Here is a 20,436-nt window from a genome sequence, read left to right on the forward strand (position 1 = left end):
GCCCGCCCCGTCCCACCCGCCTGTCCTGTGCCTGCCTCCTAAAGCTCGTTCCCCACACTGGCTGCCCTGACTGTCCTGGACGGCGTGCCCGCCAGCCGCCACCAGCCATGGCAGGGCCCCGGGGCCTCCTCCTGCTCTGCCTCCTGGCCTTCTGCCTAGCAGGCTCCAGCTTCACCAGGGGGCAGAAGGTGAGTAGGAGCCAGTGTGGGGGACATGGTATCCAGGCCCGCTGGCCAGTGGTGGGAGCAGGGAGGGAAGTGTGCACAGATCGGGCACAGGTCTGGGGGGACACACGGGGCAGCCGATACTTGTCTGACTCCGAGCAAGACCAGAGGGCTGGGCTATTGTGCCCACCTCCACAGGCTGAGAGGTCTGTGTCTAGCTGCCTCGGGTGGCAGGGGTGTGTTGGCCTGCCCTCCTATAACTGCACCCAGCCTGCCAGCCATGTGGTGTGGGCAGCCATCCCAGGGCTCCCCAGCCTGAAGTTGGGGGGTACAGAGCCAGGCCCATCCTCCTGCCCTCCCTGTCCAGACTGGGGCCTGGTCTCTCTGTGACCCTGGCCTGGGGATTGGAGATAACATCACCCCCAACCCTGGAGGGTTGTGGAACACACATGTATGTGTGCCTGTATTTGGCCCCAGGGGTAGAATGAGGTCTACTCAACCCTACTCCCTCTGGGTAAGCAGCAGCCAACAGGAATACTCTCAAATCTAAGAGCTGCCCTTTATCAAGTGCACAGCCCTGGGTGCACCTGGCCATTATCCTCTGGAATCTTCATGACCCCTGGACAGTGGGTCCTGTTCTCTGCCTGAGGGAGCTTAAGTTCAAGGATGATGGAGACCGGTCTGTCCAACTCTGGAGCCATGCTCCCAATCACTGCCTGTGAGTCCCCAGAGAAGGGGTCCCAGTGTGTGGCTGTCAGGTCCCGCGTGTGTCAGCTGCCTCCTGGCTGCCGGGCTGCAGGTCTGCTTGAGCCCCGGGGCAGGGACGTTGTCCCCACTGGAGCTTCCAGAAGAGCCTCCCACCCTGAATGTGGAGATAGAGTTGCCTGGCTGGGGCCTGCCTACAGTTGAGGGTTCCCTCCACCATGAGGCCAAGTTCATTTGATTCTTGGGACAGCTGCTGCTGTCCCCATTATTATTAGTGGGCAGGCTGGGATCCAGAGAGGAAGGACTTGTCCAGGATTCCACTGCCAGGTAGCGCCAGATCGGAGCTGGGGATGGGCAGGTTGGAAGCTGCAGGGGTGACCGATGGTTGGAAGAGCCCAGGATTCTAGGCTGCAATGAGCCCTGCAGGTGGGTTCCCATTCCCTCCCTCCTCCATTTTTCCCACAAGTGAAATACAAGGGCATTTCATACGCCTTGCCACCTCCCCATGTTCTGGGGACAGGGGTCAATGAGGCGCCTCACGCTGGGAATTTTTCCCTGTCAAAGACCTATGCTCTGACCACCTCTGAGTCGGTATCCTGGGGCTGGGGCTTAGCCGGGCTGGGGCTTAGCCAGCTTGGGCCAGGTCTGATGGTCCCCGGGGCTCCCATGAACAGGGAGGTGGCAATACCGGCCTTCTCTTGCATCCTCAGTCACCCGACCCTCCTGGCAATCCCTGTAGTGTGAGGCCCTCTCTAAATATTAGGAAACTGAGGCTCCAGGGGGTAAGGATGACCTGTGGGTCACACAGCCAGTGAGAGGCAGAAGCAGGACTCAAACACAGGCAGGTTCAGGCAGTAGAGGCAAGGAAGGCTTCCTGGAAGAGGGGGAGTGTTAGCCCTTGTCCATTCAAAACGCCTTTTGCTTAGTGTTTCCTCTGTGCTGGTGCTGGCGGAGCCTGTAGTCTCAAGCTGGGGGTTAGAGGGAGAAGAGCCCTGATCTAGGGCAGAGAAAGCAGTTGGGGGTTCGGAGGGGGCTGCCCCTCTGAGGGAGTTTGGGTTCTGGGCCCCAGGCCCCATCTTGGGGGAATTTCTCCCACTGGCAACAGGCTTTACACCTCATGTCTCCTCAACTTCCCCAGCAACATCTGTCTCTGTGGGAAGCAGATGTTGCAAAATCAGTTCTGGATCGGAGCAGGGAGGGGGCAGCACCCAGGGCCTGGCTCAGGCGGTTCTGAGGTGCCCGGGAAAGAAGAGAATCTGATTCAGCACTGGGCTGTGACCCAGAGGGACCAGCAGTGACGCTGTGCACTGGGGAGGCTGGTGCCCCTTCCAGGCTGTAGGGCAGAGGGGCCCGGTGCCCGCATCTGGTACACTCCCCACGGGAAGTATGATTCAGCCACTGACTTATCCACCCTTCACCATTTCACACACATTTCCCAATGCAGCAGCCTGAGAGTGTGTCCCCCTTGGGACACCTTCCTCCTGTGCTCACCTCCACACTCCACACCCCACCGCCCTGCCAAGAGCCAAGAAAGCGTGCTGTCTCCCTCCCCTAAACCCTTCCATTCCTCTCAGAGCCAGTCCCCGGGCCAGTGGTGGCCACAATGGCAACTGGGCCCGGCTGGCCAGGTGGCCCTCAGGGGTGCCTTTGCCCTGAGCCAGCAGCTGCCCAGGCTTGGAGTTACCCAACTTCCTAGACATTCCCTGGCTCAGCAAAGGCTGAGCCCCAGGGTGGGGAATGAGACCACAACACTCAGCCCCACGGCTGGGCCTAAGGCCACTCTCAGCAACTTTCTTCTTTGCAGACCGCAGAGGCATGAGCGGAAAGGGCCAAATCACAGCAGCAGAGAGCGGCCCTCGGGTCCTCTCAGAAGTGTCATGCTGCTGTTTCTTCTCTCCTCTTGCCTTGAGAGGCCTCACACGTGTAACCTTCTAGGAAAGAGATGTTCTGGGCTCACTCCCTTTGCACCGCAGCATGTTCAGCATTTTTTAGATTAGAATATCTTAGATTCTCTAGTCTGGGCCCTGGAACCCCAAATCCTCTCTTCCATCAACACACACTCTCCTATGGCCCTTTCTCCCACTTACAATGTAGACTTAAACTTCCATCCCTCCAGGGCATAGCACTGTTCTTGGGACTTTGTTGCCATGACGGTGGCCCCAGGGATAGTGGACTGGCAGGGGCTGTGGCAGGCCAGTGAGTGGGACCACAGGGCTGGGCTTTCTCAGCATCCGGCACCCTCAGGGGATGGTCTCTTCTCCTCCCCCCACCCCCTCCCCCACCTTGGCCAGAGGTCCATTTAAAACAAACCAGTTGGCCTGGCCACTGGCCTCTCTCCTTAGCCACTCTCTGCCTTGTCACACTTTGTCACCTGCTCCTTTCCACTTCCTGGCTTTTGCCTCTCCTGTTCCCCTCTACCAGGGGCACTACCCTGGCCAACTCTTATCCATCTTTCAGCCCCAACTCAATTGAGTCACCACCCCTGGGAAGCCGCCTGGGTCCTCGCAGCTCCCTCGCGCCAGCATTGCCCACCCGATGATAAGTTGTGGACCTCTGGGTCCGCGTTCTTGTGTGGGGCCAGGGGCCAGGCGCCAGGCCTGGGGTCAGGACTTAGGGAACCCATGCAGACTCCCTGTGCACGTCTGCTCACACAGGCCTACCTCCTGGGTCTGGGGCTGGCTGTTGGGTCTCTGCCCCTGGGGCAGCTGAGCAGGCCCTTGGGCTTGCTGAGAGGGTCATTTAGCAGCACAGTGGAGACATGCTCAGGGCAAAGTGATGACCAAAGGGGTTCTGCCTGGGCCTGGGAATTGAATCGCTGTGCTCTCCCAAGCAGTGTCTGCTGTGGCATTTAGTGTTTACTCTTAAGTGAGAGGTGATAATGGACACTAGGTTGAGAATTCAGGTTCTGGTCCCTGACAGACCCAGTCTCTGGGTGGTTTGGGGCCCAGGGTTCAGTTTCGTCATCTGAATGAACTAAGGTCTAACAAAATGGCTGGGTTCTCATCACGTCAGGAGGTATAGACTCTGAGGCTTCTGGGCATATGTTTGTGGCCATGGGCAGAAGTCCGTGGCTGTGGTATAGGAAATACCATGGCAGGGAGGACCTGTGACAGGCAGGTTTCCCCATCTCTCACAGCTTCCCCTGTCCTCACTGGAACAGGTGGGAAACCAAGGCCTGGAGAGAAGTGCTAGGCCTTGCCTCAGTCAGAGCAGAACCAGGACTGGGTACAGGGTCCAGGCCGCCTCGCCCCAAATTCCACTTGTTGCCCAGGTGCGGTCCAGACGCTGCGATGTGAAGACCAAGTTTGTCATGCGCATACCCTGCACCATGTGCCCCGCCATTAAGAGGCGGATGTGCCCCCCAGGCTGGCTTCGGGAGTTACCAGAGAAGATCTCACAGGACTGCCGGTGTGGATCCCCACCTCCATCCTTGTCCACTTCCAGGAGCATCCTGTAGGGTGGGGGAGGGCTGGGGGGACGAGGGAGAGCCTGGCAGGCTTGGGTGGTGAGGGCAGGGACTCACTTATTCACATGTCTGTTGCCCTTCCAGTGGGGCAGAGATAGGGAGTAGGGAGGAGGTGGGGGCAGCTGGTATTTATTGAGCACCTACTACTTGCCAGCCCTGTGCTCATCTCTGGACCAGGCAGACAGAGAGGAGGCAGAGCCAGAGCACTGAAACCCAGTGTGGGGAGGCCAGGCTGGGGGCTGCAGAGTGGGAGTCCCTCCTGTCACCCCGCCCACCTTTGTGCCCAGCTATGAGGTGCAGCTGGGGGACTCTTTGATGTCTATGAGCGGCTGCAGCATGGAGTGCTGGAAGGACGTGGTGGAGAAGGCCTGTTGCCCCGGCTACTGGGGATCCCAGTGTTATGGTATTGGTGGGGGCCCAACCCTGCTCCTCATACTCCAGCCCTGGGTGCCCCCATCTGCAGCTTCTGCCTGCATCACCCTCCACTCATTCAGTAAATGGACACTGAGTGAGCACCAGCATAGCTTGACTGCCTGGGGGAGGGGCCGGGGCTGCCTGGAGCTGCTGGGGTCAGGGGTGAATTGTGAGTTCCTAGGGGCACAGCTGAGTTCCGGGGGGGGGGGGGGCGGTTCACAGAGTGTCCTGGAGGTGCTGAGACTCCGTGTAATGGCCGTGGGACCTGCCTGGATGGCATAGACGGGAACGGGACCTGTGTGTGCCAGGTAAGGGCCTGGTAGGGCTGGGGTGGGGGCAGTGGAGGGCTGCACTGACTTGCTGCAAATCTCTGCCAGGAAAACTTCAGTGGCTCCTCCTGCCAGGAGTGCCAAGACCCCAGCCGATTTGGGCCCAACTGCCAGTCAGGTGAGTGCTGGTGGGGCAGAGGGCAGGGCCACTGCCCACCTGGGGAACTGTGGAGACCTAGTCCATGTACCTGCCCCCCAGCAGGCTCCCTCCCAGTCCCTCAGCCTGACACTTCACCTCCAAGGACATGAGCTTTGCCGGCTCGTACCTCCAGTCCCGTACTGTTCCCAGAGGCCTTCACCAGGAAGCCACCCCCTGGGCCCCTAGGCTAGGCCAGGAGCCTCCCTTGGGCTCCCATCTCCCCTGTGGTCCTACATTACAGCCCTGTATTCTTGGGCTGGTGCCAGCTGAAACTGAGTTCTAGAAATGCAGAGGGTAGGGACTCAATGTCCCCGTGTGTCCCTGTGTGTCCCTCCCAGTGTGCAGCTGTGTTCATGGCGTGTGCAACCATGGGCCACTTGGAGATGGAAGCTGCCTGTGTTTTGCTGGATACACCGGACCCCGCTGTGACCAAGGTGGGCAGGGATGCTGGGATAGGATGGAATGGCAGCCTCTTGCTCACTGAGCAAGTGCTGAGCCCTTGCTCAGTGACCAGAGCAAGAGAGGCCAGTAGGTGAGGGATGGGGCCTGAGCCTCAGCAGGACTTCTGCCCAAAGCCTAATTTCTTTCAAAGTAGGAAAGAGACACAGTGGTCTGGGGGAGGGAACACCATCTGAGACCTATACTGCCCAGAGGCCCAGAGAGGGTAAGGCCCTGGCCAGAGTTACACAGCAAACTGGGCAGAACATCTTCGTTCCTATCTTCCTTCCTCCCCAACCTGGAGCTCTGCGTCACCACAATACTCCCCCCTCTCCACTCAGAGCTGCCAGTCTGCCAGGCCCTGAATTGTCCCCAGAACTCCCAGTGCTCTGCAGAGGCCCCTGCCTGCAGCTGCCTCCCGGGCCACACCCAGCAGGGCAGAGAATGTAGAGGTAAGTCAGCGACCTAGATGCCGGAGGCCCAAGTTCAGAATGACCAGGGGCTGGGAAGACATCCTTTAAAAAAAAATTTTTTTTAAAGCTTATTTATTTATTTATTTGGAAAGAAAGAGAGAGAGAGAAAGCGAGTGCACGCAAGCCGGGGAGGGGCAGAGAGAGAGGGGGAGAGAGAGAATCCCAAGCAGGTTCTGTACAGGCAGCACAGAGCTAGACTGAGGGCTCAATCTCACAGCTGTGAGATCATGACCTGAGCCAAAATCAAGAGTCGGACACTTAACCGACTGAGCCACCCAGGCGCCCCCTTTTAAACCAGCAAGTACAATCTGGCCATTTACAGCAAGTACAGCCTGCCACCGAGAGAGGCCCTGTCTCCAAGTTCTAGATCAACTTGCTCACCTCATCTTTGGGCCATTCCTGCAGACGTGATGAGGCTCCTGGGTGCTCAGCTCACTTGGGCTCTCTCTTTCTCTGCCCTGGCAGCCCCTAATCCCTGCCAGCCATCGCCCTGTTCCCCACTGGCCCAGTGCTCGGTGAGCCCCACGGGGCAGGCACAGTGTCGCTGCCCCAAGGACTACCACGGTGACGGGACGGTGTGTCTGCCCCATGACCCGTGCACCATCAACCATGGTGGCTGCCCCATCAACTCCACCGTGTGTCTATACCTGAGATCAGGCAAGGTGAGCCGGGCCCTGGCTCGGGCCTGTCCCGTGGTCCACCCACCCCCATTGGCTACTGGACCCTAGGCCTCTTGGCCCTCACGGGCCTCTTGGGAGCCTCAGTTGTCCCCTTTGTAAAATGGGAAGAAGATGACAGCCCTCTTCTCAGCTGGTGGGTGCACGGGCCGAGCATAGTTTTGTGGGTGCAGCAGATGCCAGTGGTTCTCACAGATGTGATGTCACCCTCCTCCCCCTGCCTGGTGGCCCAGGCCTCCTGCCAGTGTAAGCCAGGCTTGGTCAGCATCAATCACAATGCCTCTGCGGGCTGCTTTGCCTACTGTTTCCCTCATTCCTGCGACCGGTCAGCCACCTGTCAGGTGACCTCCGATGGGAAGACCAGGTAGGCACGAGGGCTTCGGGGTGGGCACCGGGGGCAGAGCAGAGAGGGTGGGCTGGGCAGGGGCAAGTGTGCACACATGTGTACCCTCAGTTCAAAGGCCCTGAGGGGACAGATGCGTGAGGGCCAGGAGGTGGGGACGGGCCATACCCCTGCCCTGACCCATTCTACCCATGTCCCTAGCTGTGTGTGCAAGGAGGGTGAGGTAGGGGATGGGCGTGCCTGCTATGGACACCTGCTCCATGAGATACAGAAGGCCAGCCAGCTGGGTGTGGTGTTCCTGCGGCTGAGAGTCACCCTGGCCATGTTGGGTGTGTGACCCCTACCACCTGCCTGTGACCTTGTCCCTCATACTCACATTCTTAGGAGGGAGGGAGGGGCGGACTCTGCAAGGATGCCCTGTCTCTCTGCCCAAGAGCTATGGAAGTAGAGTGGGCCGGGGTGGGGTGTGTGATTGGAGGTGGGAGCTAGTCCCCCAAATCCTGATGCCTCTCATCTACCCTAGACCTAGGCCCAGTGCCCCCCCACCCAACTCTCCAAAACATAGGACTGATGCCTGAGGTTTTCCCAGATCTATTCTAATACATCCTCTCCCGGCTCCCAGACCAGGGCTGCCGCGAGATCCTCACCACATCGGGCCCATTTACCGTGCTGGTACCGTCCCTCTCGTCTGTCCTCTCCAGGACCATGAACGTGAGCCCTTCCCCTTGAGGAGCTGGCTGCCAGCCCTTGCCTCCTCCCTGGGCCTGCCCCAGGCTTGAGGGCCCCAAGAGAGGCCACACTCTGGGGATCTGAGGCCTGGGACGCCCCCTGTCCTCTCCATTGCTTGGGCAGCGTGGCATGACGACCGCCACGGGCCCATTCGGCACCCTCGTCCCCCTGTGCCCACAGGCGTCCGTTGCCCGGCAGCTCTGCAAACAGCACATCGTAGCAGGACAGCACATCCTGGAGGAATTGGGGACCCAGCAGACACGCAGGTGGTGGACACTGGATGGGCAGGAGCTCACCGTCACTTTCAATCACTTCATGGTAAGGAGGGCAACCCCAGCCTGGGGACCAGAGGTGTCACAGTTGGGGGACGCTGCCTGAGCAATGGTGTGGAGGTGGAACGGAGCCTCGGCACAGGAGGCTGGCCTGTGCCGTATGAGCCAGAGGTCTCACATCTCAGCAGAAGTACACATACAAGTACAAAGAGCACCCCCAGCAAACATTCACCATCCAAAAGGCCAACTACCCGGCAGCCAACGGTGTCTTCCACTTGGTCACTGCTCTGCAGTGGCAGCCCCCACCAGAGCTCCCTGAGGACCCCAAGGTAAGCCAGTGCCCTCCCCTTTCTCCGTCTCGTGCCACTGGGTGACCTCTGACTCTCACAGAGTTCAGAGAGTGGGCAGGGGCAGTTCTGGGCAGGAGTGGAACAGAACTCCTTCCCCTCTGAGGCTGACGCAGCCTCACCATTTTCTCTGGGGCTCTCATGCTTGTCCCTTGCTACAGAGAACCATCGGCCAGATCCTTGCCTCTACTGAGGCCTTCAGCCGGTTTGAAACCATCCTGGAGGTGAGTTTGGGGGAATGGTCCTAGCCCATCTGATCTTTTGGCTCGGGACCCCTCATTACCCCAGAGGGATCTGGGGATCTGGAGTAGTATGGGTCTTTGCCCATGCCCCCACCCTGTAACCTGCCCATCACCATCCTGAGGTCCTGTGTTAGCATGGACCCAATGCCATTGTCTCCCACTTACTCCTCGTGGGCGTTCCCTGCAGGCTGAGGGTGGTGGGGCCCAGGCAGGCCTCAGAGGTAGAGGCCGAGCCTCGCTGAGCCTCCTTCTCGCTGTCACAGAACTGTGGGCTACCCTCCATCCTGGATGGGCCTGGGCCATTCACAGTGTTTGTCCCAAGCAACGAGGCTGTGGATATGTTGCGTGATGGCCGTCTGATCTACCTCTTCACAGCAGTAAGCTTGGTGGGGAGAAGGGGCTGGGGAGACAGGGTACCTGGGCCTCTACCCTCCCCTACCAAGCCCTCTCTCCCTTGCCAGGGTCTGTCGAAACTACAGGAGCTGGTGAAGTACCACATCTACAGCCATGGGCAGGTGAGAGACTCTTCTCTGGAAGGGTGACCAGCTTGTACCTGCTGCTGGGCTTTTGGATGCTTGTCTGTAGGTCTTGGCCTCCCTGGGAGCCCCTTTTCCTCTCCCCATCCGTTTGGACTCTATAAGCACAGAAGAGAGTCTGGGGACCAAGGTGGTGGCTGTGAGTCACCTGGGCAGGACTGTTTGGGGCTTTACAGTGTGGCTAATGCCCAGCCTAAGGCCACACTCTCCTCCGCCTCAGCTGACCATTGAGAAGCTCATCTCCAAGGGTCGGGTCCTCACCATGGCAAACCAGGTCCTGGCTGTGAATATCTCTGAGGAGGTGAGCTCCACAAACAAAATCTGGAACAAATGGACTGATGGAGGAGCTGGTGATGACTGTCTGGTTACGTGGTCTCTTTTGGACCTGCCTTTATGCTCTGAGCCCCATGGAGTGCAGGCCCTGGTGGGACTATGTGGGAGGCAGGCACAGATCAAATCCCTCTCCTGGGGCCCAACAGACCGGGGGGGCTCCAAAGACGTGGAGGGTGGGCACAAGGGTGGGGGGGGTGGTATTCCGTGTGACTTGGGGCGCAGAGGCTGGAAACCACATGAGCAGACACTACAGGGCTCAGGACACAGAGGCTGGAGCAGTTTTGCCAGAGCAGGAGGCTCTGGAGAGCCAGGGAGAGAGGAGAGGAGAGGGCCGGCAGGCTGGGCTGTGGGGATGAAGGAGGCACGGGCTCAGGGGTCTGCCAGGCCAGACAGGCCGCACACTGGGCTCCACCACAGGGGCGCATCCTGCTGGGACCCGAGGGGGTGCCACTACGGAGAGTGGATGTGCTGGCTGCCAATGGCGTGATCCACATGCTGGAGGGTGTCCTGCTGCCCCCGACCATCCTGCCCATCCTGCCTAAGCACTGCAACGAGGAGCAGTACAAGATCGTGGCGGTGAGCACGTGCCACACGGTCCCAGCCTTCCTGGGGTCCCTGTTCTCCTCCAGTGGCTTTAAGGCTGGGGCCTGGGCACACACCCCACAGAGGTGCCTGCCTCCCCCACCGCCAGGTGTCAGCAGTGCTGTTGATGGTTCCTTCAAGATCACTCCTGCACCTTCTGGCCCTCTGTCCCAGCCCTCTGGCACAGTTCTCACACTCCCACGCTAAGCTCTTCCTTCTGCCCTGGCCCTCCGACAGTTGACTCTCTCATACCTCGGGGCTTGGCTCCGTGACACTTTCTTCGGGTCTTCTGTATAAACCATGACTAACCACTCTCCCCGCCACCCCCCTCCTCCTGTCGGCCCTTCCCTGCACAGGGCTCCTGTGTGGACTGCCAAGCCCTGAACACCAGCATGTGCCCCGCCAACAGCATGAAGCTGGTGAGTGTCCCTTGGCTGGGCCCTTAGGGCTGCCCAGTGAGACTTCCGTCATGGGTCAGGGTGGGGAGAAGGCCCTGTGAGGCTGGACCTGGAGCCTCAGTCCCTCTCGGCCCCACTGAGGGTGGGAATGCTGGACCCAGAGTGCTGAGTGGTCCCTGGATCAGAGCTGCCTGGCGAAAGGGGCCGGCTCAGGCCCCATGCCTGCTGATCAGCTTTGCACGGCCCACCCCAGGACATCTTCCCCAAGGAGTGTGTCTACACCCATGACCCTACTGGGCTCAACGTCCTGAAGAAAGGCTGCGCTCACTACTGCAACCAGACTATCCTGGTGAGCCTGGGTGTGGGGTGCTCACTGCCAGTGAGCTGGAGCCTCCCCTCCGGGGCAGAGCAGGCTGCCTTCCTCAGAGAGCTGTGTTGCATCCCAGAGGGGCTTCATGCACCCCCTTGTTCTAGAGATGGGACCAGAGAGCAGCAGTGGCCCCAGATGGACCCTCAGACACACTTTTGTCTCTTACAGAAACCTGGCTGCTGCAAAGGGTTTTTTGGGCCTGACTGTATACAGTGTCCTGGGGGCTTCTCCAACCCCTGCTATGGCAAAGGCACCGTGAGTCCCCCCACTGCCCTGGGGTGAGGGGTGGGAGTTGGCCAGCGACACCCTGTGTGTCTGAGTCAAGCCTGCCGCTCTGTGGTCTCAGGCTTCCAACATTTAGGCAGAGGGAGTTGGACCATATTGTTTTTAGTATTTTAATTAGAAATAATTAAGTAGATGGACTTGGGCACCTGTTTTCATGAAACCTATTTGTCGGTGCTTTTCTTGTGTGTTCTGTTTTGCCACTTGGTAGCATCGAGGGCAGGGAAGACACCCTAGGGGTTGTGCGTTTCTAGGTTGTGCACAGGTCCCCCCTGAAGCCTCCAGGGCCGGGTGTCTTTTAGGGCCCCAGTTCTTTGGCAGCATTGGTGGCTTGGTCTCTTCCAGGGTGAGGTCTTCTGCGGGGAGCAGAAGCTCAGAGCCACCCCATGGAGGAAGAGGGTGTGGGGGAGGGCAAGGACAGCCCCCACCCCATGACTGGTCCCTCTTCCTGTCCACCCCCAGTGCAGCGACGGGGTCCGGGGCAACGGGGCCTGCCTCTGCTTCCCAGACTACAAAGGCATCGCCTGCCACATCTGCTCTAACCCAAACAAGCATGGAGACCGATGCCAGGAAGGTGGGTGGTCCTGGCCCAGGCTGCCTGCCAGGGAAAAAAGGCTCTGCTTGGAAAGAGGGTTGGGGGCTCTCAAGAAGGGGAATAGAGCCCCAGGAGGAAGAGTAAAGGCCAGAGGGAGGAGGGGAGGATTTGGGGACAAAAATAGATGTCTCCTTCACCCACGCCAGGATGACAGCTGTGGTTCAATCTAAAGCATGTGAGATTTAAGTCAGACACACAAAAGAACTTTCTGATGGTGCTGTTGGGGGCAGGGAAGCTAGAATGGGGTGACTGAAAGCAATGAATGGCCCTGCTTGCATTTCTTCTGCCTGTCCACTGAGTCTGGGATGGCCTCTGATTTTGTGACCCTGAAGTCAAATCTATGCCGGCTGCCCCATTCCCCGTCCCCAGTGCTCCCGTGGCTTCATCCTGGCTCCCAGCCAGCTCTGCCCCTGTCTTAGCTTTCCTGATCCCATCTCCTCCCTGCAGACTGTGGCTGCGTCCACGGTCTCTGTGACAACCGTCCAGGCAGTGGGGGTGTGTGCCAGCGTGGCACGTGTGCCCCAGGCTTCAGCGGCCACTTCTGCAATGAGTCCTCTGTGAACTGTGGGCCCACGGAACGGGCCCAGAGCTGCCACCTGCACGCCCGCTGTGTTAGCCAGGGAGGCGTTACCAGGTGAGGACTCACGTTTCCCCTCTGCCTTGTCCATGACCATGCATGTCAGTTCATTCGGCCTCTGAGCTCTTCCAGAGGCTCACTGGAGGCCTCTCGTTCACCGGCCGCAGGTGCGTCTGTCTCGATGGCTTCGAGGGTGATGGCTTCTCCTGTACACCCAGCAACCCCTGCTCCCACCCAGACCGTGGTGGCTGCTCAGAAAATGTCAGTCTCACTGTCTCTCTCTGAAGCCCTGACCCAGGGGTGGGAGGGTCAGCCCACCATCCTGCAGAGCTGAGTCATTTCATCGTGGCTCTCACAGGCTGAGTGTGTCCCTGGGGCCCTGGGCAACCACCACTGCACATGCCACAAAGGCTGGAGCGGGGACGGCCGTGTCTGTGTGGCCATCGACGAGTGTGAGCTGGATGTGAGAGGTGGTTGTCACGCCGACGCCCTCTGCAGCTACGTGGGACCTGGGCAGGTGAGGCACAGCAAGCCTAGAGGCAGCAGAGTGGGGCGAGGGGTCTTCATTCTGGGGGTCTCTCACCCCACCCCATCTGGCTCCATGGGCATCCACTCCCAAGAACTCCAGCTGAGGGTCTCAAATCTCAGACACAAGTGAGAATGCAGGTCTGGAATGTTGAGTCGTGTAGTCTAGAAGCAGCAGACGTGTCCTGGAGACAACATGAAGGCCATGACAGTTTTAAAGGAAGGCGCATTCTAGCACCAGTCCAAGGCTGCCTATTCCCCAAATCAGAAGGCCGCGGCTCCCGTCCCTTGGGGATGAGGACTCTCGTAACTGAGTCCACGAGTCCTCTGCTCTTTCTGGCCTCAGGGCCACTGTCTTCTGACCATGAGTTCACTCATTCACTCACTGGTTTCCCACATGGCACCAGGAGTGTGTTACATGCTAGTCCCTATTCTAGACTTAGGAATTCAAAGCTGAGCAAAGGAGGGGGAGACTCCTGCCCAAGGAAAGTGGCATCCCCAAATGTTTAGACTCCTGGAAATCCAGCTGTGGAGCTTTGCAGCCTCAGACCCCAGCCACAGGGTCTGAGCATCTGGAGCTTTCCTTGTGAGGCACATCAGACCCGTGAACCTGAGGACTAGGTGGCACTCAAGTGTCTAGTATGCCGATCGGGAGACCAGGCCTGGCTGGCTCTGGATCAGTGTGTGCAGGGACCTTGCTCATGATGGTTGGGGCCACCCGCCTGTGGGGTGTCCATGGCGAGCACCCAGCTGGCTATGAGGGCTGGCACTCTCCACTCCACAAGAAGCTACACAATGTTAAAGTCCTGAACCGAGGACCAGAATAAGCAGGTTGAGATTCCCCCAACTTGCAGAGGAGGGCAACTGAGATCTGGGGAGTGTCACCACTCAGCTGCAGTGGGGACAAGCCCAAGACACAGGCATTCAGTGGGAAGGATCAGAGCAGGGTGGCAGGGTCAGAGGTGGGTCTGTGCCACCAGCCCTGGGGCCAGCCTTGCCAACACCTGCCTGCTCACCACACGTTGCTGACCTCTCCCAGGCCTGAGGGCAGAGGGGTACCAAGTCCCCATGGATGCTTCCCTGACGATGCCATCACTTCTGTTGGCTCATCTGGAGAGCCAGCCTCCCCTCAGGGCCTCAGAATCCTGATCTGGAATGTGGATGGAGCTGGGAGAAGCTCCATGTGTCTGAACAAGGCTCCCCAGGACATAAGGCCCATGGACAGCTGGGGAGTGGAGGAGGAGAGGGGCGTGCCCCTGGTGAGATAAGGCCCTCTGCTTCTAACCTCTCCAGAGCCGGTGCACCTGCAAGCTGGGATTCGCAGGGGATGGCTATGTGTGCAGTCCTATTGACCCCTGCCGGGCAGGCAATGGTGGCTGCCATGACCTGGTGAGGGGGCGAGAGGGCTCGGAGCCTGGGGGAGGCTCTCTGGTTGTCCCTGTCTATGGCCAGGATTGGAATCCAAGCCACAAATCCAAACCATGTCACCCCTTTGTCCACAGTATAGAGCTTTCACTGGTTCTTAAGGCCCCAACCCCTGCCCTGCCTCCCGTCTCCTCCCTTGCCCCCTACCCTCTTCTATGCTCTTGTGGCCTTTTTGAGCCCATTGCTGTCTGTCCCGACTTCATTCTGCTCTAATACCACTGCACCTCTGCCCACGTATTCTGGAAGGCCTCCCAGCTAGCTCCTCCTGCTCTCAGTTCAGGCCTCTCCTCCTGGGTGCTCCCTCAACCCTGGGCTTTCCCAACTCATCTGTCATGATGAAGTAGGGTAACTCATGTCAAGTGCTCAGTGACCTTGGAGACCTAGGGCCAGGCATACCAAAGGAGAACATGAATGCAGATTGGCTGGATGGACAAACAGATGGTGGGGCTGGGTAGCAAGACAGGCAGGCAGCAGGAAGATAGATGATAAGGGTGAACAGAGAGATGGGGTGCTGTCCAGCTTGCCATCTGGGTACTGAACGGAGGGCCCTGTCTCTTTGCCCCACCTGCAATTCAGGCCACCTGCCAAGCAGTGGGGGGAGGCCAGCGGGTCTGCACATGCCCCTCTGGCTATGGGGGTGATGGCTTCAACTGCTACGGAGACATCTTCCGGGTGAGTGGGTCCCTGTGTTTGGCAGGGCGGCGGTGTGTGTGGGGGGTCCTTTCACACACCTCAGGTGGGAAGAGGCAGTGCTCAGGGTCCTGGTGAGGAGGGGGCTTAGGTTTGTCCCTAGACTGATGACTTCAGCTTTTTCCCTTCCCTTAGGAGCTGGAGGCAAATGCCCACTTCTCTGTCTTCTACCAGTGGATCAAGGTAGGACAGGGCAGAATACTGGGGTTGGGGCTCAAATCCAGGAGGCCTCCCTGGATGCAGAGGTGCCACATAATATCTCCAAGAGCTGGAGGTGGGGGCAGGCCTGCAGGCTGGGAGCAATCAATCTCAGGTGGCTGCCTTCATTACTCCCCCTACCCCCCTGTCACCACGCGCACAGAGTGCTGGCATCACTCTTCCTACCGACAGCCGAGTCACAGCCCTGGTGCCCTCTGAGTCTGCCATCCGTAGGCTGAGCCCCGAGGACCAGGCCTTCTGGCTGCAGCCGAGGATGCTGCCGCACCTGGTCAGGTGGGCAGCCAGGGCAGGGAGCTGGGTTGGGAAAGGGACTTCTGTGTGGGACCCTGCCCCTCCCCAGAGGTTCTCTTTCTGAGGACCTATGTCCACCTGTTGGGGTGGAGCCTAGTCCCAGGGTAGGTTACACTAACCTGGTTCCGTGCCCTACAGGGCCCATTTTCTCCAGGGTGCCCTCTCTGAGGAGGAGCTGGCCCGGCTGGCTGGGCAGGATGTGGCCACCCTGAGCCCCACCACACGCTGGGAGATTCACAACATCAGTGGGGTACGTGGTGAACTCTGGGCAGGAGAGGGGGTCGTGCAGAACATGGTGGGGGACTTCCCAGAAGGGGGTCCCCGGTGATGAGATTGAGGTCCCCTCGACCTCCACAGGGCCAGCAGAGGGCATACTCAGGACAGTGTCTTGGGACCAGCAGTGACTTCCCTGCCAGGGGCTGTCTGTTTGTCTTTCTCTGCATGTGCATACCTGTCCCTTTTGTGCATGGGTCCTGGTGTGGGTCTGTGTACCAATCTGGTAGGTTCTCTGGGTGTCTGGGCCAGGCTGGGGGCCACCGGTAGCTGCCTGTGTGCCCAGCAGAGTCTCTGTTGGTGCTGTACCCGCTCTTAAGTGTCTACCCGTGACTCCCTGTGGCTGAGCCCTGCTTGCTGTTTTCCAGAGGGTCTGGGTGCAGAATGCCAGCGTGGATGTGGCTGACCTCCTTGCCACCAACGGTGTCCTACATGTCCTCAGCCAGGTATGGCCAGAGGGGTGTGCGCAGGGAACATCCTAAGCTGAGGGGCACTGACATACTGACCAGCCCCTATGCTCCACGTCAGGTCTTACTGCCTCCGAGAGGGGACGCACTGCACGGGCAGGGGTTGCTGCAGCAGCTAGACTCGGTGCCTGCCTTCCACCTCTTCCGGGAGCTGCTGCAGGTAAGGAACAGAGGAGAGAGGGGGAGTGCCTGGTCGGGGCGCCCTCCCCTGGGCCTGGAGGGAGGTGGTTGGCCGCGGGGTTGGGACTGAGGGGGATTATGCCCATTGGTGACCCTGGCCTCCTGCCCCCAGCACCACAGGCTGGTGCCCCAGATTGAGGCGGCCACGGCCTACACCATCTTCGTGCCCACAAACCGTTCTCTGGAGGCCCAGGGAAACAGCAGCATCCTGGTGAGGTCGCTGGGATAGGGCCACTGAAGGGGAGGGTGAAAACCTGGGGGAGCTTCCCATCCTATGACAAAGGGACAAGGCAGGTGGAACGTACTGTCCTGGGCACTTGGTGGTCCCCGGAGTCCCTGAGCTTCTTCTCTGCCAGGATGCAGACACGGTGCGACATCATGTGATCCTGGGGGAAGCCCTCTCCACAGAATCCCTACAGAAAGGGGGACACCGCAACTCTCTCCTGGGCCCTGCCCACTGGCTCGTCTTCTACAATCATAGCGGCCAGGTCTGCGGGGGTCGGGGGCTGGGAGCCTGCAAGCTCTGCTCCAGAGACCACCCGTCCTGGAGACCACCCCCCCCCCACGCCTGTAGCCCCAAGGTGAGGGTGGTAAGTGTGGGGGGTGGACTCAGCCTCCTACTGTCCTCCTCAGCCTGAGGTGAACCACATGCCGCTGGAAGGCCCTGTGCTGGAGGCCCCTGGCCGCTCATTGTTTGGCCTGTCGGGGGTCCTGACTGTGGGCTCAAGCCGCTGCCTGCATAGCCACGCCGAGTCCCTGCGGGTGAGAGGCCGAGGCCGGTGGGGAGGATAGCTGGGGGTTCAGAGCTGGGAGGTGCTGGCTGGCCTGGCTGGCAGGGCAGGGCAGTTGGTCAGGGGTGGGACAGGAAGGAAGGTGAGTTGGGGGGGCCCCCCGTCCCAGGACCACCTGAAAGCTCTGCCCTCCCTCCCCATAGGAGAAATGCATAAACTGCACCCGGAAATTCCGCTGCACTCAGGGCTTCCAGCTGGAGGTGAGGATGGGCCCAGCACAGCTCTGAGCTTCGCCTGCTCTCTGCTCCCAAGGTGTCTGAGCCCGCAGGGCCCAGTCGGCTCACCCAAGCCTGGGGAATGGAACAGCAAGGGCTGCTTGACCTCCCTGGTAGAGGCCAGGAGGCCCAGGCCCAGGTCTGCTGGGAGGAGGCCTCACTCACTTGCAGCCCGAGGCCTGGGTCCCGCCTGCCATCTCCTCATCAGGTCTACCTGTCTTGATCCCTCCCTAATTTTCTGCTGTCCTGCTCATCTGTCTTACCCACTGATATCTGTCTGTCCTGATTGTCTGTCTCCCCATTCACTGTCTGCCCCTACTCAAGCGAAGGGCTGAGCCCTCCTTGCCTGCCCCTGTTTCCAGAACACTCCCAGGAAGAGCTGTGTCTACCGATCTGGCTACTCATTCTCCCGGGGCTGTTCTTACACTTGTGCCAAGAAGATCCAGGTTTGCCTTGCGGCACCCCCACCCCCAAGTCTAACCAGAAAGGGGGAAGTGGGAGTGCAGGCCCAGGGGAGAAACCTGGCCTAGATTTCAAAGGCAGAGGCTGGGCTTGGACTAGGGTTGAGGCCAGAGGGGCAAGGGCCCAGAGGGAGGGTAAGGAGGAGAGGTCTGAGGTCAGTGGGGCCAGTGTTGGTCCCCATGGCCACACCCCAGGAAGTAGGGACGGGGAGAGGGGAAAGAGGCTCAGCCCGGACACTGTCAACCAGGCCCCAGGGGCAACTGCTGGGCCCAGCTCTGTCTCTCACTGTGAGACCCGGCACAGCTGTCGCCTGCCTGAGGCTCCGTTCCCTCGCCCCTGCCACGGGGAGGGTGGTAGAAGGCAGCCGCCATCTCCCTGGTTCCAGCTTGCTTCATTTTATGGCTTTGTGGCCTGTCCCCGCCCCACCCCTCCAACATTCCCCCGCCCCCCACTTCCCTCCCCCTACATCTGGCCTGTGCCGGGCCTCTCCCTGCCCCCTCCATGCAGGTGCCTGACTGCTGCCCTGGCTTCTTCGGCACGCTGTGTGAGCCGTGCCCCGGGGGACTGGGTGGTGTGTGCTCGGGCCACGGGCAGTGCCAGGACCGGCTCCTGGGCAGCGGAGAGTGCCACTGCCACGAGGGCTTCCATGGAACAGCCTGTGAGATGTGTGAGCTGGGCCGCTATGGGCCCACCTGTGCCGGAGGTGAGCACTGGAGAGGGTGGAGGACGGTAGGCACGGGGATGGACCAGCAGGGTCAGGACGGGAGCACTGGGTAACTCCTGTCCCCCCTTGTTCTGCTCCCAGTCTGTGACTGTGCCCATGGGCTGTGCCAGGAGGGGCTCCAAGGGGATGGAAGCTGTGTCTGTCATGCGGGCTGGCAGGGCCCCCGCTGTGACCAGAGTGAGTGGCCTCAAGGGGGAGAGGTGGGTGGCTCCTGGGGAGGTGGTTCCTGGGTCCAAATGACCAGAACCATCTTCTCACCCCTCCAGAGATCAGCGGCCCTCAATGCCCAAAGAAGTGCGATCCCAATGCCAAGTGAGTGAGCTCAGCCTGGGGCAGGTGGGCAAGTGTGTAGGGGTGGTGGGGGCAGGGAAGGGCCAGGCAGGCATAGGCTGAGCTCTTGCCACCCCTCCCAGCTGCGTACAGGACTCGGCTACAGCCCCGGCCTGTGTCTGTGCTGCGGGCTACTCAGGCGACGGCGTCCACTGTTCAGGTCCAGTCACACACGGATGCTCCGGGCCCCCACCCTGAAATTTGCAGTGGCTTTCCCTGCAGAGCCCTCTCCAGTCCCTCTGAATCTAGTTTCGATCCCGGTCCCATCTCGGGGCCTGCCCTTCCCTCTGACCTCTTCCTTCCTCCCACGTCCTCTTCCCTTGTCCCCACTCTGTCCCTGTGCCAGCTCCTCACAACTCTCTGGGATCATCTGCCCCTAGAGGTGGACCCTTGTGCCCGTGACCACGGGGGCTGTTCCCCTCACGCCAACTGTACCAAGGTGGCGCCTGGGCAGCGGACGTGCACCTGCCAGGATGGCTACACAGGAGATGGGGAGCTATGCCAGGGTGAGGCTGGGGTCCCTACCCTGGGCGTACGTGGGGCCAGGGGTCTGGCCTCAGTGTCGTGAGTCACACTAGGAGAGGCTGAGGGGCCCACGGGGGGCCCTGAGAGCATGGGGGTGAGTACCTGATCGCATAGATGAAGGGCCGCCTAGGGCCTCCTCTCATCCCCGCGTCTCTTCCCCCAGAAGTTAACAGCTGTCTCATCCACCACGGGGGCTGCCACATGCATGCTGAATGTATCCCTACAGGCCCCCAGCAGGTCAGCACAACAGAGGTGGACACTGGGACTGTGCCATTCCCTCATAGGGTGGGGCCCCCCTCAGATCAGGCGGGGTGCTCCTTCTGTCAAGGGTGCTGGCCTGCTCTTGGGGCCCAGCAGCCGCACTGATTAGGGTTTGGGACAGGTCTCCTGCAGCTGCCGTGAGGGTTACAGTGGGGATGGCATCCGGACCTGTGAACTCCTGGACCCTTGCTCCCAGGTCAGGGCCCAGCCCCACCTCATTTCATAGGGGAAGGGGACTGAGGCAGGAACCAGCCCTCCTTGCCCCCATCAGGGTCCCAAGGGCCTCCGAAGGGTAAGCCGCCCTCCCACAAGCTCCAGTCTGACTGATCAGTAGCAAACCGAGCTTTGGGGGCTGGACGGGGGTCTTCATGGCCCCTTACCCAGGGACGGGGCAGAGGAGTCTGAGAGCCACTGATGCCTCTCCCTCTCCTATCCCTGCCTCAGAGTAACGGAGGCTGCAGCCCCTATGCTGTGTGTAAAAGCACAGGGGATGGCCAGAGGACGTGTACCTGTGACGCAGCCCACACCGTGGGTGATGGCTTCACCTGCCGTGCCCGAGTTGGCCTGGTAATGATGCCCAAGTTAGACCCCTGACCCAACCTTGGCTATGCCTCCCCATGGGCCTCACCCATGATATTAAGACCCCA

The 20,436-nt window shown here is 60.1% G+C and overlaps 1 protein-coding gene across 5 annotated transcripts in view; it reads left to right on the forward strand.

Moving 5' to 3' along the window:
- The window catches only part of STAB1 (stabilin 1), a 26,882-nt gene continuing 6,446 nt past the window's right edge, over nt 1-20,436 (forward strand). For 2 of the 5 annotated variants that reach the window (XM_060631215.3, XM_081794950.1), the window contains exons 1-45: nt 4-188; nt 4,141-4,277; nt 4,623-4,738; nt 4,972-5,057; nt 5,127-5,196; nt 5,556-5,651; nt 5,997-6,107; nt 6,594-6,790; nt 7,039-7,169; nt 7,350-7,477; nt 7,771-7,859; nt 8,058-8,195; nt 8,335-8,478; nt 8,658-8,720; nt 9,002-9,115; nt 9,200-9,253; nt 9,495-9,575; nt 10,025-10,183; nt 10,546-10,608; nt 10,841-10,936; nt 11,126-11,212; nt 11,702-11,813; nt 12,282-12,468; nt 12,579-12,672; nt 12,770-12,928; nt 14,230-14,325; nt 14,938-15,033; nt 15,187-15,234; nt 15,413-15,543; nt 15,700-15,811; nt 16,203-16,280; nt 16,363-16,461; nt 16,594-16,692; nt 16,838-16,969; nt 17,115-17,243; nt 17,416-17,472; nt 17,850-17,933; nt 18,457-18,652; nt 18,755-18,850; nt 18,940-18,985; nt 19,087-19,163; nt 19,384-19,509; nt 19,692-19,765; nt 19,911-19,985; nt 20,234-20,356. In XM_060631215.3, the coding sequence (XP_060487198.3) occupies nt 108-188; nt 4,141-4,277; nt 4,623-4,738; nt 4,972-5,057; nt 5,127-5,196; nt 5,556-5,651; nt 5,997-6,107; nt 6,594-6,790; nt 7,039-7,169; nt 7,350-7,477; nt 7,771-7,859; nt 8,058-8,195; nt 8,335-8,478; nt 8,658-8,720; nt 9,002-9,115; nt 9,200-9,253; nt 9,495-9,575; nt 10,025-10,183; nt 10,546-10,608; nt 10,841-10,936; nt 11,126-11,212; nt 11,702-11,813; nt 12,282-12,468; nt 12,579-12,672; nt 12,770-12,928; nt 14,230-14,325; nt 14,938-15,033; nt 15,187-15,234; nt 15,413-15,543; nt 15,700-15,811; nt 16,203-16,280; nt 16,363-16,461; nt 16,594-16,692; nt 16,838-16,969; nt 17,115-17,243; nt 17,416-17,472; nt 17,850-17,933; nt 18,457-18,652; nt 18,755-18,850; nt 18,940-18,985; nt 19,087-19,163; nt 19,384-19,509; nt 19,692-19,765; nt 19,911-19,985; nt 20,234-20,356 (4,767 nt within the window). In that variant the 5' untranslated portion in view covers nt 4-107. Of the gene's footprint in view, nt 189-4,140; nt 4,278-4,622; nt 4,739-4,971; nt 5,058-5,126; nt 5,197-5,555; nt 5,652-5,996; nt 6,108-6,593; nt 6,791-7,038; nt 7,170-7,349; nt 7,478-7,770; nt 7,860-8,057; nt 8,196-8,334; nt 8,479-8,657; nt 8,721-9,001; nt 9,116-9,199; nt 9,254-9,494; nt 9,576-10,024; nt 10,184-10,545; nt 10,609-10,840; nt 10,937-11,125; nt 11,213-11,701; nt 11,814-12,281; nt 12,469-12,578; nt 12,673-12,769; nt 12,929-14,229; nt 14,326-14,937; nt 15,034-15,186; nt 15,235-15,412; nt 15,544-15,699; nt 15,812-16,202; nt 16,281-16,362; nt 16,462-16,593; nt 16,693-16,837; nt 16,970-17,114; nt 17,244-17,415; nt 17,473-17,849; nt 17,934-18,456; nt 18,653-18,754; nt 18,851-18,939; nt 18,986-19,086; nt 19,164-19,383; nt 19,510-19,691; nt 19,766-19,910; nt 19,986-20,233; nt 20,357-20,436 lie in introns of all 5 variants that reach the window. The other 3 variants (XR_009609689.3, XM_060631218.3, XM_060631216.3) reach the window with 3 other exon arrangements.

This window comes from Panthera onca, chromosome A2 (assembly GCF_046562875.1).
Source record: "Panthera onca isolate mPanOnc1 chromosome A2, mPanOnc1 haplotype 2, whole genome shotgun sequence".
Classification (NCBI taxonomy): domain Eukaryota; kingdom Metazoa; phylum Chordata; class Mammalia; order Carnivora; family Felidae; genus Panthera; species Panthera onca.